We start from the raw sequence: 14,509 nt of genomic DNA, 5'->3' as shown, positions 1-14,509 counted from the left end.
CAAATTATTATCATATGGGATAGAAGGGACACAACTTTAACATTAAGGGAGTCTCTAAGTCAGTGGCCCAAAGCAGCTGTTTTTCTTTTGAGTATGTCCACAGTTAACATTGCTACAGAGGTGACACACTATCAGTCAATAAGCAAAAGCAGGCCACTGCAGTTATGGCTGGCTTCTAGTCTCCACTATACAGCTTAATCTGTAAGCTGTTCACATAATTAGACGAGTATTTTCCAATATATACAAAATTCCATATGGTGTTTTATGAATAGTACCATGGGAACTCCTTTAGAGAATTATGACAATGTTTTTGTTTTGTTTTATTTAATTGTTAAAGTTCACTGTGAGACCATGAACAATTCTATTTTAGAAAGAGGTACATATGTTCTCTGTTTCCAGTCTGATTCCCACAATTTTTTCTTGGTTTCCAAATCCCTGAAGAGATCTGACTGACACCAGCCGGTAAGGGCAGAGATTAATAACTGGAGGGCCAGCCAATGGATGATGCATGATGCCTTCATCAGGTTTTGCTGTTGAATGAAAAGAGAACACTGAAAACACAGTTTCCGTGCCACCTTTCAACCACCAATGGCAGCAGGAGTGAAACTTTCGAAAGCAAACAACTCACACCAGGGGCACATGGGCAAAACTTGAGGTGGTGGGGTTTCTAAGAGGGAATGAAGAAGCTTGCCTATGGAATGAAGTGTTCTGCCAGTTTCACAATCTAATTAGCAACTGAAAAAGCAAGTAATTTCATGGAATCACAGAATCACTGGATGGTTTTGATTGGAAGGGACCTTAAAAGCTACCCAGTTCCAATCCCCCTGCCATGAGTAGAGACAACTTCCACTACACTAAGTTGCTCCACAGCCCATCTAAACCTGCCTTGAACACCTCCAGCGATGCGTCACCCACAGTTTCTCTGGGCAGCCTGTGCCACTGCCTCATCACACAGTGAGGAATTTCTTCCTAATATCTAACCTAAACCTGCCTACTTGTCAGTTTAAAGCCATTCCTCCTTGTCCTATCACTCCATGCCCTTGTGAAAAGTCCCTCTCCAGCTCTTTTGTAGCCCCTTTACATATTGGAAGAGCTTTAAGGTCTCCTTGGTACCTTCCCTTCTCCAGGCTGAGCTGCCCCAACTCCCTCAGCCTGTCTCCACAGGAGAGGTGCTCAAGCCCTCTGAGCATCTTCACAGTTCTCCATTATAAATATCATCATAGTTCTCTGACAGAAAGTCTAAATGACATAATGAGACACTTGGTCTTCTGATCCACACTATCATTTTGGAGAATGGTATGGAAATGCCCTGTCTGACAGAGCAGGTACTCCCTATCCTAGGACAGCCTACCTCAGCCAGGAAAAGGAGGATGTACAAAACACTTTCTGGATTCACAAAAATAACAAATGGAAAACATCCATTAAGTGCGAAAGCCTAGAATTCTTCACAAGCAAAAACTCTTCTTTTGAAATATTCTTTAAGGTCCTTTCTGCTCATGAGCTTTAATTATCAAAGCAAAGAAAGAAACAAAAAAAAGTATCCTCAGCAGCTATAATTCAACATATTGCATAAAATAACATTGATCTGCTATTTTTACCATTTCTTTCAGGAGATGTTTTCCAGTACAAGTACACTCACAGCTGGCAGATTTTGAGGGAAACTTGGCTGAAACCTTTGTCCCATTGCTAGTTTTCCCACTGTAATCACCCTTTACCCTGAGAGAAGCCATAAACTGGCATGATCCAGCCCATACCCACAATAAGACTTCACACTACACTATCTTTTATTTAAGGGTATTATCGAGTTCAATATGAAACTGCTAATTGTTACCATTCCCATTTTTTTAGTTGTTAATCTGAAGCATGGACAAATACAACACAGCATTTGCTTCATATTATAAATTGACTCATGTGACAGCGACAAAGCTCCCAGGCTAATGGTCTGCTCAGGGGACCACTTTGCTTCTGACAAAAAGCACCATGAAAGCCAATTCGACTGTGGTGAACTCTATAAAGATCTGTCATCTTGGCTCACAACTACTGACATGAATTACCTTTATCCAGATGCAACACAATAAACATATTAAGAAGCTAGACAAATTGCTAGACTCTTGATAGACTTCTTTTTTATATACTCACCGTGTTTGCTGGTCAGCAGTACAGCTACTTTAACAGTATTTCCACCTTATTTATTTACTATGCAACATCCAACTTAATAGCTTGTTTCCCTATCTTTGGGCCAGAGGCCAAGGCAGATGTTTGCCTGACACCAAATCCTATTAGACGCTGCAGTAATACAATTGTGTGTTAAAGATAAATATTTTATAGCCTGCACTTGCCACCAAGCATCATCATTCCCTAGGCATTTAGAGGCAACTATCTATTGGCAAAGAAAAAATAGTTATCTAACTGGCAACTGAAGGCAGTAGCTTTTTGTGAGTTAATAAGCACCAGGACTGCTTTCTAAGAACATATTAAATGCCATTCAGTGCTGTGTGGCTATATGAATTCAAATGTAACTGTTTCATTTGATAACCTCAAAAGGTTGCTCTGGAGGTCGCAGTGTTTGGTGTCAGAAACAAGTAGGAATAGCACTGCAGCAGGAAAACTAGACCTTAATGAATCAATGCTAATCTCAGTTCAGGAATCAAGGTTCAAGGAATACAAAAAACTTGTACCAGTGAGAATATTCCATATTAGAAATGAGATGCAAAGGAAAGAGCAGGGTTTAAGTATCCTGTCTGGTCCCTTCAACTAGTAGTCTACTCCACCACTACATAAGAAATGGCACCAAAATCTTTTGTTCAGTACTGGTGAGAAGATATATGTAGCTGCTCAGCCTAAAATAAATTGCCACAGCTACTCATCCACCAGCCCAGGAAGATACTGCATACATACTAATTGGCACAACGAAAGGTTTTTACCCGTTCCTAATAAATGTTGACTATCTCTATACAAAAATGCATTAATTCAAAACTAGCAAGTAAAGTAAAAAAGGAGGTAAACCAAATAATTAGAATTGTTTACTGTATCAAACAAATACATATATTTATTGTCACACAGAAATGTATTGTTCCTAGCTGTCCACTGATCTATTTTCTGCCTAGCTGTGTCCCTTTGGCTAAGGAAAATGTTTTGCTGGGAGGGAGGGAGGGCGCAGGGAGCAAGGCAGCAAGCAGGGAGACTCCATGGTTTGTATTTGACTTTGAAATCCTCTGTCAGCCACATCAGTACAAAAGGGCCATGAGGAGTGCCCAGCATTCCTCTCACTGTACACTGAATTACACTGCTTGGAAGAGTGAAGGGACACCACATTATTTCACCTTACTCTTTGCTGCTGCACTACAGCAACTTTAGAAAGCCACATACTATTCTTCCTGGATCTGCTTGTCCAGGATAAAATTGACACCTACAAGCTCATTGCTTAACACCTCTCTTTCACAAAAATGCTCCTTGTCACTGCCCCAACCACGTCAGCAATAATTTTAATAGGAAGTCAAGCAGTATAACATGAAAGGCAAAGAGGATTCTGAAGCTCTGTGAACACATTTAATTTACTTCCCAGTTGCAGAGCTTGCAGTCTTGTTTATTTTTCAAAGAAATGATGCTACTTGATTGAATTTCACTGCAGGAGAGGCTGGATTCTAAGCCTAGAGAACTGTCACTGCCCTTGTAATTGTGATAACAATGCCAAGGCAGACATAGAGGTGAGAGGGGATAAAACAGGTTTCAGATGTCTTCAAGCATCAGATTTGACACTATGAGCCAAAGGAAAAAAAAAAAGGGAAAACAAAGAAAACAAAGATAAGGGGAAGGAAAATGCCTGGAAACAAAGGAAATGTGGAGATGCTGGGTCTGGTATTCTCTGGCTCCTCCTCTTCCTTCCCTAGATGAAGCTTTAAAGGACTGAATCCTTCTTATAGCACATCATCACCTGCTGAGATTTCAATTTTTCTGCTTCATTTTTATTTTGTACAGCTTTTATACTTCTAGCTCAAGTAATCCACACCTGGCAGCATGAGATGTGAAAGTCTTGACATCATCATGGAAACTCAGTCATTATTTTTGAGTGCTCTTTCACAGTTTCCTCTTCTGTAGGGCACCTAGTGTGATGCTGATACTGCTAATACTGGTTGATGTTGTGCCAGATTTTGATTTTCTTTTTCTTTTTCCTAAGGCTGGGAGGTCTGTTTTAATTAAGGACCCATGCATATAACCCTGTTTTGCTCTCACATCCCTGTGGAACTCTAATCTTCACATGCAGGTATAAGGATGCTAAATTAGGAAAAGGGCAACAAGCAGGTAGTCCTTTAAACATCTCTTCAAATCACTCCCGAATCTGGCAAGTGAGAGAGGACAGTAACCACAATATTAAATTGCATGTTGTTCTCCCTCCTCTTTTTCTGTAAGAACATTTTTAAAAAGCAATTTGCAAGTGCAGAAACACCCCCATCTCCATGAGGGTACTGACAAGAGACACCTGCCCCTGCCAGAAGTGACTCTACAGGCTGGGCCATTTTACAAGGTGATGGTGAAGCACAGAAGGTTTGGTGCTCAGGGGCAGTTGGGTCGCTTATTGAAATCAAGAGCTGCTGATTTTGCCAAATTTCACAGTACATCATGTGAGCACATTTTCCCTTGGGCTGTCTATACTTTGGTTTTTAGGCCTGGTTTGAGATGTATATCCAGGTACTCAAATGGCTCTCACCACAATCATATCAGTCTTTCTCACACTATTTCAAGCACATTTAACTCCAGTCCCAGCTGGAAATACTAAAAAGTCCTATTTTGAACTTCTGCTCTACAGAAAGAGGGACCAAGTGGGAATAGCTGGGGAGTAAATAAAGAAGAGAACAAGCCTGATCATTTCAGAAACCTTTGCCACATTTGGTCCGAATTTGGGCTGCCCTTTGAGAGAGAGCTTTATCTCCCTGATTCATTCCTTTCTCTTACTGCTTCCTTATTAAGAAAAAATCTTTCCAGGACAGAATGCCTTATAATCTGAAGCTCTCAGATGAGTGAAAGCATAAAGTGCAATGGGATTTCAAAAGCACTTGGGCATTGGTTGATGTATATGACCATTTAACTTGATGGTAAAATCTCCCTTGACTTCACCAACTTTCAGGAAATCCTGCTAAGGTATTTCTGCTGCCCATAGGGCCAAACAGGGAACATGAGCAATGCTAAAAGCACAATGGGGTCTTGAAATACAGTTCTTAAGGAATCATACATTGACCATCTGAAAACACTCTGTTCCAAAGCACTTGAAATGTGATCACAGGTTGGAAGTTAGCTGGGAAAAAAAATTCAGTGAATGATTTTAAACAAAGAGTAGCTGTTGCACAGAAACCTTCTTATTTTTCCTTCTACAATGCACCTTCCAAGCATAATAAGACTTTAATCCATACTTATAACATAACTGTGACATGGCTGTGGAGATCTAGAAAGACACACTGTGAACAGTTATTTTCTTTCTAGATTCCCTTTTTTGCAGTTGGAATATTTTTAAACCTGAATTTCACTCCAGTAGATGAAACTCTCATATCTCCTATTTGCCCAGGGGATTGCAAAGAATTTTTTTTTGTTCCTTCCCACTCTCATAAATTGTTACAAACTAATACAGGAAACAACAATTATTCAGCCTTCAGGGTTCAACTTCTGGAGCTGCACTAGCAAGAGGGAAGTTACTTCACGTTCAGTACATTACATTTCTGCTGTCATAGCTCAGGGCAAGGCTAAATCTGGCCTTGAGTTTCATTTTAAATGATGTTTTAAGTTGGTGCACTACAGGAGGGAAAAACCCAAACCATTCTTGCATACACACAGAGAGAACTACAAATGTAATCTCTTTTGGTCAAACAAACGCCATGAAACCTTGACAATGCTATAATTTTGGGTACATAAAAAATAAATTTAGTTTTACACCAAGTCTTTAGTCAATGTATCTAGCCTGGTAACTAAGGATGTACTGGCTGGAATGACTGATATGTGAGGTTCAGTTAGGTAAGTGCCTGGTGCTAGGGACATGCTCTCAAGCAGGAAGCCTGGCCTGCAGCCACTGCTACATGAGAACCTGTCTCCCCTCCAGGTTGTATGCCAGCCTCACCCCCCTGTAGAGGTGCCCCCAGTTCTCTGGGGCATCTCAGGTGCCACCAAAGTCCTGTGCTCAGGCAGCTGCACTGAACTCTTGGTGGTCTTCTGTCAGGGCCAGACAAAAAGCAGTACTTATGGCTCTGTTCCTGCCTCTTGCAGACTTTCTGCACATATGTGGTCAAATTTTGCTCCTTCTCAGAGCCTCTCACAAGCTGTCTAGAAATCAGTTTAAGATAATCTATGGAACTTTTTCTGAGACAGTTGTAGCACTCAACAAAAGAAAGCAGTCACAAATCTAATATACAGACCAACTGTTAGCATTTAAAAAGTCAATGTATGCCAGGAGTGACTGCACAGACCATGTCCTTCTCATCTGCTCAGCCCCCATGCAAAATGAAGATTGGTCCAATGACTCCTGAGCTGCTGATGTTGTTGGCTTCTGTTTTTTGTGGTCTTGCATGCAAATATGCACACGTGAATACAGCCTTTGGAAAAGTGAGGCTTAAAGTGTCTGTTCTTCTAGTACAGAAAGAGTTTTCTTTTTGTTTGCCAAAGAGGACAAGTAACTCCCACAACCTTATTTCTGTGCTTTAGCAGGGGAGCATTCATGGAAAGAAAAGCATGCACAAAGCTGCTCTAGCAGCCTGGTAATACGACACAGGAATAAAACAAGCTGTGCTTACATTAGCCCGCAGTCTGGGCTGCGTGGAAAGAGCTATATACAAAAGTGTAAAAACGAAAACCATATGCACTGTTTTACACATTTCTCCAGAACCCCTCAGACAGCACTTACATGCCATGTTATTAAGGCAGAATTATGCTCTTCTGAAAAAAAGTGAACAGAAAAACACAGGGACTGAAATAACAGAAAGAAAGACATATCAGAAAGAAATAACAAGAAAGAAAAGAAAGAAAAGAAAGAAAAGAAAGAAAAGAAAGAAAAGAAAGAAAAGAAAGAAAAGAAAGAAAAGAAAGAAAAGAAAGGAGGAAAAGGCAAAAACTTCAGCGATAAATAAACCTTTTCTTGACCCTCAAACTAAAGTAACTCCCCCAATCAATAAACCTTTTGTACAAGCTCTGTCAGATCAAGAGAACTTGCCTGCCTGAACGCAGCACATAGACATGCAAGTTCATTGCTACCAGTCTATGTAAGTACAGATGTAGGCAAAGCTTTTCAAAAAGACAAATCTACCTTCATTTTTCTACCACTTTAAAGCATGATTAAAACCAGACAAAATCTGGAACATTAAAGGCACTCATACATCTAACTTCTGAGATGAATACTTACTGGCATCCAAGCAGTCTTTAGAAGCATGGCCTAATTTATTTTATTCAACAATATAAATTAAAGTACCTGTCCATTTTTCTATTTTCTCCACTCAAGTTATCACTTATAATTGTAAGAGCTATTTAAAGAGATGTGTACATATGGAAATCCAAATAAAAAAATAACAAAAATTTTCAAATCTAACATTAAATTATTGCATCTCTGCTTAAAACTAAGCTAGCTTTACACGTTTTAATTTTCTACTGCTAGCTTTTATTCACTGATCATCAGTGAAGAGATACACTCTACACAGAAAGAGAGGCCATGGAAGTTTTCACAGCCAAGCATTTGACCTTTATAGGCTGCTTATTATTTAATTATCTTTGAGACATGTCCTAATTTCCTCTTTATTAGAGATGCCTTACAACTTCAATAGCAAAATCCTGAAATAATAATTTTGCCTGCCATTATGGCTTGGGAAGAGGGGTTATTATGCAAGAATTGTTTCAGACACTTGCAGAAAGAAAAAAGGTCATTACAAGTAACATCTAGATTTGAAACAATTGGCCTGACTTCCTGTTCCTTGGAAGTGCTGTAGATCTAAGCAGCAGCAGGCAAAAAGCTGCAGTTAACATTTAGGGAGCAGTGTACCATAGGCTCACGTACAAACATTACTGAATGAAGCTGAAAGGGATTTAAGAACCAGAAGGAACGTTTGATCTGTTAGGAGTTGTCTGAAAAGACAGACACAGAGATAAACTCCAACACTGGAACATGCCGACCCTCTTGGCTCACTTCACTGGGAAATGAGGCTGTTCATCAGTTTTGAGGAAAAACATGAAAAGATTAAGGGTACACTGATAAAGCTGCTGTTGACTTTCAGCTGCTAAAGTTTTAAGGGCTGTGTCACTATCTATCCAAAATCATCATCACTGTTTTACTGAGAAGAGCAAACAGACTCTGGATATAAGGAGTGCAAGCTAATGTGAAAAGTTTCACCTCTGCACAGCCCTCTTTCCATTTCCAAATCCAGGCTCAGTCTATGTTTGCTTTTTATTAAGCCCTATGATGAGAACAAACTAGATTTGCACATGGGCTGGATGAAAGTGAAATCTCACCAAGCACACCATGACACCTGCTTGGAGTACGGAATTCCTGCAGCTCACAAAGCTCAGGTAGAGGGAGTTCACCCCACATTTCTGTCTCGCATTGTGATACCGAACCTATCTGACTGGGCTGGATTTGGTTAGGATGGATAGGGCAATCTCCTGTCTTCTTCCAACCTTCTGTATGGACTAGTTCAATTGTCACAGTGGACCTCACACTCTGTGGCCAGCTGGATGTTTAAAGGAAGACACTTTGCACTGCTGCAGCATAATCTGAACATGCTCTGAGGATAAGCATTTTCAGTCAAGCAGACCTGTCAACAAAATGTCATTCATGAGATCAAATACACAGGGAAAGAAAAACCTAATACAGCCTGGCAGGGTCTCATAAATGCATTTTTTTGCTTTCTACATGAACTGAGTGATTGTATCTTTTCTAAATACTACCTGAGACCTATTAGCTTGACCACACTCAGAGAAGCTAGGTAAGAGTGGAAAGCAGGAAACAAATCATTAAAAAAAGGATCGGCAGCAACAAGAGTGTAATCAAAAAAAGCATCGCCCATCTGACAGAGCATCAGATGTCTGCTTGTAGGGGGGCATACAGAGCCAAACTCAAAAAAACTATTTGCAGAGCCTGCAAAGCTCTGCTATTATTTTGTAGCACAGAGATCAATAACATCAAAAATTAGGTGATTTTCCTTCCTGGCACAGTTCTCATATTGCTGTATTTCTTTTTCTGTGCAGAGCAAAAAAAGAACTGTGAGTGTGGGCAGGAATGGGTTACTAACTAATTATCTGCAGAGGGTTACCATAAGGTGGAAGTGCTCCATGTCCCTCTCTGAAACAGAAGGGCTAAGATGACCATACTCATGCAATAGGGGAGAACTGAGCTCCTCCACGGAGCAGCAGTTAAGGAGTTCTGATTCAGCAAAGTACTTGATGAACTTTCAGCCTCTTTAGCCTAAGGACAAGTTCAGAAAAGGGTAGCCTTTTTAATTTAATTTAAAAATTAAACCACTTCTCCTCCTTCAGAGTCCTGAAGATCTAATAGTACATGGGGGACTTTCACGTCAAGTAACTGTGGCATTAAGGAGCTAAAAGCAAAGTGCAAGCAAGAACAGACCACATCCCATGTTACTCTGCACAGTATCCTGACTCCTCAATATTTACATGAAACCAATTTAGATTTTTCCAGACATTAGTAAAGCAGTGTAAATAACACAAATGGCTTTGAGACTCTAAGTGGATCACACTTCTGTGTGCCTCCCTGAAGTGGAAATTGCTAGAGTTTAAGTTAGCTTACACATAAGCAGCAAAAGCAATGAAAGAAAATCTGAGCTATTCAGATGCTTCCTTTTCCCTTTGCTAAGAACAAGCTAAACACAAAGGCACTTTCACACAATGCTAAGAAAGCCATTCTTGTCACCTCTCACACAAGGAGGGTTCCCAGTCCATGCTTGCTTCTGTGCCCTGCAATTTCTCCTTTGAGCTCAGTCCTATTGTGAAGTGGTCCTCTGCTGGTACCACTCCTGAGTGTGAAGCCCTGTCCTAGGGACTGCATGGGGTAGGTTACATTCTGGGCTATTGCAGGAAGGGCACGTGCCTTCTGGTGTGTATTGCCAGCTTCTGGATGTGCTGGCAGCCCCTTATAAATCACACTGGAGCTCATCTTGCACTTCAATGGAGGAAACTACTTACAGCAGGGTTTTTTTACACATGGCAGAGGGAGCAGAAAGAATGGTCCTTTTCTTAACTTAAGCATTGTCTAATGTAGAATATAGGAATGAGATAAAACCTTGCATCCTATCCCGGGTGTTCTACATGTGTTTCCTGTCACTTGCTGGGTGACAAGCTGGTAAACAGCGATGCTCTCCTCTCACAGACAATTGATTTTGATTTTGCTTTTCCTTTTGATTTCTCAATGTCCCTGCTCAGCCAAGACTGCCTGAGCTCAACAGTAACAGCTGCTGGAAGACACTTTGACTCCACAGATGCTTTTTTCAGGTTCTCAGATGTTTCTTGCTTCTACTGAGCAGACTTTTGGCCAAAATCTCTGTCTCAGATGTGCTGATTCCAGCTGATTCCTCAGCCCACTATTTTGCTTCACTAGACAAGGTTGCCCTAAATAAACTACCACTATCAGGCAGATTGTGGCAGATTGTGAATCCACAAGGTGCTTCTCAAAGAAGTCTTTCTATTAGGAACTTCAGAAAGTGCCACCAATGTAATTTACAAAAAAGTTAATTTATTATGGAGAGACCTTGACTGTCCTTTCCTTTATAATGTAATGAATTGTAATTTGGAAGAATGGGATATAAAAATGCTGTTAAAAGCTGAAAACTTTTCCAGAATAATATTTTTCCCTCCACCTGAGTTTCCTGTATTATTCAGAAGTATAAGCTCTGACAGGCATTTCAAGGCTGTATTCTCCCCAGGTTTACATTCAGTGCATGTAACAGGCACACATTTTGACAACACCTAGCCCTTCAGTGATGATGATTCCACACCCATTTAGAAAACAGGCCAAGTTGCCATCTCCCGCCCTCAAAATCTATGCTAATGTTCCTGAGTGGATTTAGTTACAGCTTTATCACATTGCAAAGCTTTATAATGGACAGCCTCACAATTTATGAAATTAACTGCATGTTATCAAACTGGGAATACAGATGCCTTTTTCCATTTTTCTCCAGTTTTCACTAGAATAATGGAAGCCAAATCATTCCAGGCAAGCGCTGCACAGTAATTGCAGTTGATACTGTCATACAGAGCCTGCAATGATTTGCTGGCTCTGAACAGCTCAGTCTGTTGAAACATAGCAGATAAGACTTGGAAAATCAGCAGTCTTTCCATCCAACATGTTTATTGCTGAAGTAAAAGCTATTGCCATTTATTTTGGTGAGTCCTCGCTCGCAGGGGATGTTTGCCTGAAGCAATGACTGCACAGTTTGGCTTTATGAACTTATCATTATGATCACCATTATCAATTTTGTGCTTTCTACTACTATCTGTGATTATTAATTAATGCTTCATTCATTTTCCCAGCAGTTCTATCACCCTCACAGCATCTCCAGAGAAATGTCACTCTCAGTTTTACACGGTGAGCAGCTGAAGCATGAGCCTAGGCTGGGGCAGGATTAACACATCAATCAGAATTCAGGAGTTCTAGGCTGCTGGTCTGCTTCTCAGATCACTGGATCCTACTTCTTCCTGCATCAGAGCTATACTTTTCAAACTTGCTCTTACTGTAAGCCCTATGTTAGCGGAATAATAAAGGGAGATTTTTTTAGGTGGTCTTGCCACAGGAATCAAATGAAATGGCAGCCTGCCTCTGACAGTCAACACAACTCCTTTGAAGGTTCCTCACCCTGCACAGACAGATCTAAGGCTGCCATCATGTGTGATTTGATTTATTTGTTTGGTGTTGCAACTTTACACACTGGTTCATAAGCACTGTCAGGTTGTTTTATCCTCTTTACTTGGGCAGTGAAAAAAACCAGTAACACTACAGTACCACAGTATTTATGTACTTACAATCTAGCAACCATGTCTTGTCAGACTTCATGAATACACTAGAAAGGTTCTGAAGCATTAAAGTTACACAAAACACCTGACTGTTTTTTGTTTGTTTTTTTTTAAAACAAGCTGTTGAAAACTAGGTGGAGGAGAAAGGTACCACCTTGTTAAGGCTATTACAGTGATTTTTATGGTACTTATAAAAATGCTGCACTTTTCTGAACAAATTCTAGCCAAGGAGCCACATTTTCCTATCTAAAAATTTTACTTAAGTCTGTTTCAAAATTCATAGCTTGTACTTAAACAGGTTTTTTACACTACAGCTTTGTGTTGATATACAGCTGCCAGTGGATAAAGTGATTCCCACCTGTGTAGCAAAAGAAAACTTCCTTGTTTCTGAATCACAGAAACACTGAATGATTCAAGGTCAGCAGGAGATATATCGAATATATCATGGGCTCTGTATCGTGGACTGCTCTGTTTATCATGCAGTCATGAAGGTACAGCAGAGCAAAACCAAAAAAAAAAAAAAAGATTGCCTTGAAGACAATCTGACATGCTTCTCACTCACACCATTCCCTCGATGCTCAAAGGCAAATTAAGAATGCTTCTATTTTTTTTTTCTTCTTGTTTTTCCCTATATTAGTGCAATGAGGCCAAGAGGAAAGTCTGGCTAGAACACTTAAGCATCACTTTGAAAACAAGAACAACAATGACAGTGCTTTAAACATGTTTAAAGAGCCTCACTGTAAGAGCCTCACTGATTTCTCTCCTGTAATGGGAAGTTTTGAACTGAAGACATTCATTGACAAGGAGAAAAAGCTGCCTTCAGAAGAATATCTTAAACTTCTGTGGTTGTTGTAAGTAAAAAATCAAATTACTAAAGTAAACTAAATTGAAGTAAATCTGCATTCTATAAAGTAAGACTTCAATTTCATAAGCTAACATACTTCTAGAAGTAACTACCGCTAATGTTGCTCAGCTGCAAACAAGACAGAACATCACATTTCCAGGTTTTAAATTTAAAACATAGTATTACAGCAGTTTCCATTTCTGCATTAGATAAACTTTAGTGCTAAAATAGAATATTGGGATGTTAATGACTTTCTTTAGCAAGACCTAAACTTTTTAATTAACCTGCCAAGACAAATTACAACGCATAGCTCTTAGGTAACTATTGCAGACAGCTGAGACTCAACACCAATGCCGCTGTTGGGAGAGGAATTAATGGCAGCTTTGGAATGAGTCTGCTTTTTTCTGCAAAGAAAAAAGTCCATTAAACACTGCGGTCAGAAGAAAGCTGAGTGCTAGTTTTATGGACTAATCTTTAAATTACAACCAAATGAATTTCAGTACATGAACAGTTTAAGCAGGTCAAACAAATTTAAAATTAAATATTACTGAATCGGAAACAGATTTAGATATTTACAGAGTGGAAGAAGAATACTCAGTGTGCTGTCAGGCACCCACTGGCAGCATCTTTTCCTCCTTGGACAGCAACAAATCCATGCCTGTGAGCTGAACTGACAGGGCATTTTACTGCCAGAGAAGTCAGAAGACCTATTTAGTCAATTTGTTCTTCTTAAGCCATCTCAGCTTCTTTCTGTCAGCAAGGGGAAACAGGGATTCCTGTTACTGTGGTTGCTACAACCAAGGCTTACAATGCTCTTTATTGGAGTTTTAACCCCAGTACTCTGCCTGAACTCCAGCTTGAGTGACTTTGATGGTGTTCAATGGCAGAACTGTCTGTCACACAGAACTGTGGAATGGTGCTACTGTCTGTTCTTCAATCATTCCTACATCTCTGCTCCAGAAAGAGAAAAACGCCTATCAAACAAACAAAAAAAAAATCAAACAAAATCAACAAAAGCCAACTAAATAAAAGGAAAATCAAAGTAAGAAAATAAAGCAAGGATTTTCCAGCTTGTAATCCATGTTTGGCACTGTGCAGAATCTCGTTATGGTTATAGTCACTTAAAAGACCTACAAAGTACTTAATCAACATTTAGGGTCTAGCAGTATTCAGCATATTGCTAAATACAATTCCCCCCAAGCATTTTCTCCAAAACCACACAAAGCCATCCTGCAATTTGAGTACGTGCGTTAATACCTGGCCCCAAGGCATACTTAGGAGTTTCGGAATAATAGAGGAAATCCTTACCAATAGCAGTAGTAAGAAAAGAAACCACTTCCGATTCCTTGCCATCATTGTAGAAGGCTAAATGCCATATTCCTGAATCTAAATACTGGATAAATCCTGTCTCATGGCTGGCCAAGGGCACAAAAGCTCTGTGCTGCCGCTGAGGTCCTTCCAAGCTTCTCGCCTCCTGGGTCAGTAGACGCCTTCCATCAAGGAGCTCGACAAAGTCAAACTGTAACAGAAGAGGAAGTGATGTTTGTGTGTTTATCAGGTATCCTCAAGCTTAGTCTCTTATTCTGGGTCTGCAGAAGCATTATAAACAGGATTTGCTCTGGTAACTAAAGTACCTTCCTGGACTACCTGCAAGTAACCATTTTGGAAATAGTA

The 14,509-nt window shown here is 40.0% G+C and overlaps 1 protein-coding gene across 1 annotated transcript in view; it reads right to left on the bottom strand.

Moving 5' to 3' along the window:
- Window positions 1–14,509, bottom strand: part of TENM4 (teneurin transmembrane protein 4) — a 589,520-nt gene that overhangs the window by 151,056 nt on the left and 423,955 nt on the right. Inside the window, exon 11 of the mRNA XM_041483687.1 lies at window positions 14,144–14,354. Coding sequence (XP_041339621.1) covers window positions 14,144–14,354 — 211 coding nt within the window. The remainder of the gene's footprint in view (window positions 1–14,143; window positions 14,355–14,509) is intronic.

This window comes from Pyrgilauda ruficollis, unplaced genomic scaffold (genome assembly GCF_017590135.1).
Source record: "Pyrgilauda ruficollis isolate IOZ18807 unplaced genomic scaffold, ASM1759013v1 scaffold60, whole genome shotgun sequence".
NCBI classification, from domain to species: domain Eukaryota; kingdom Metazoa; phylum Chordata; class Aves; order Passeriformes; family Passeridae; genus Pyrgilauda; species Pyrgilauda ruficollis.
The sequence above is the reverse complement of the archived record's forward strand: the minus strand, read 5'-3'. Positions and strand labels throughout refer to the sequence as shown.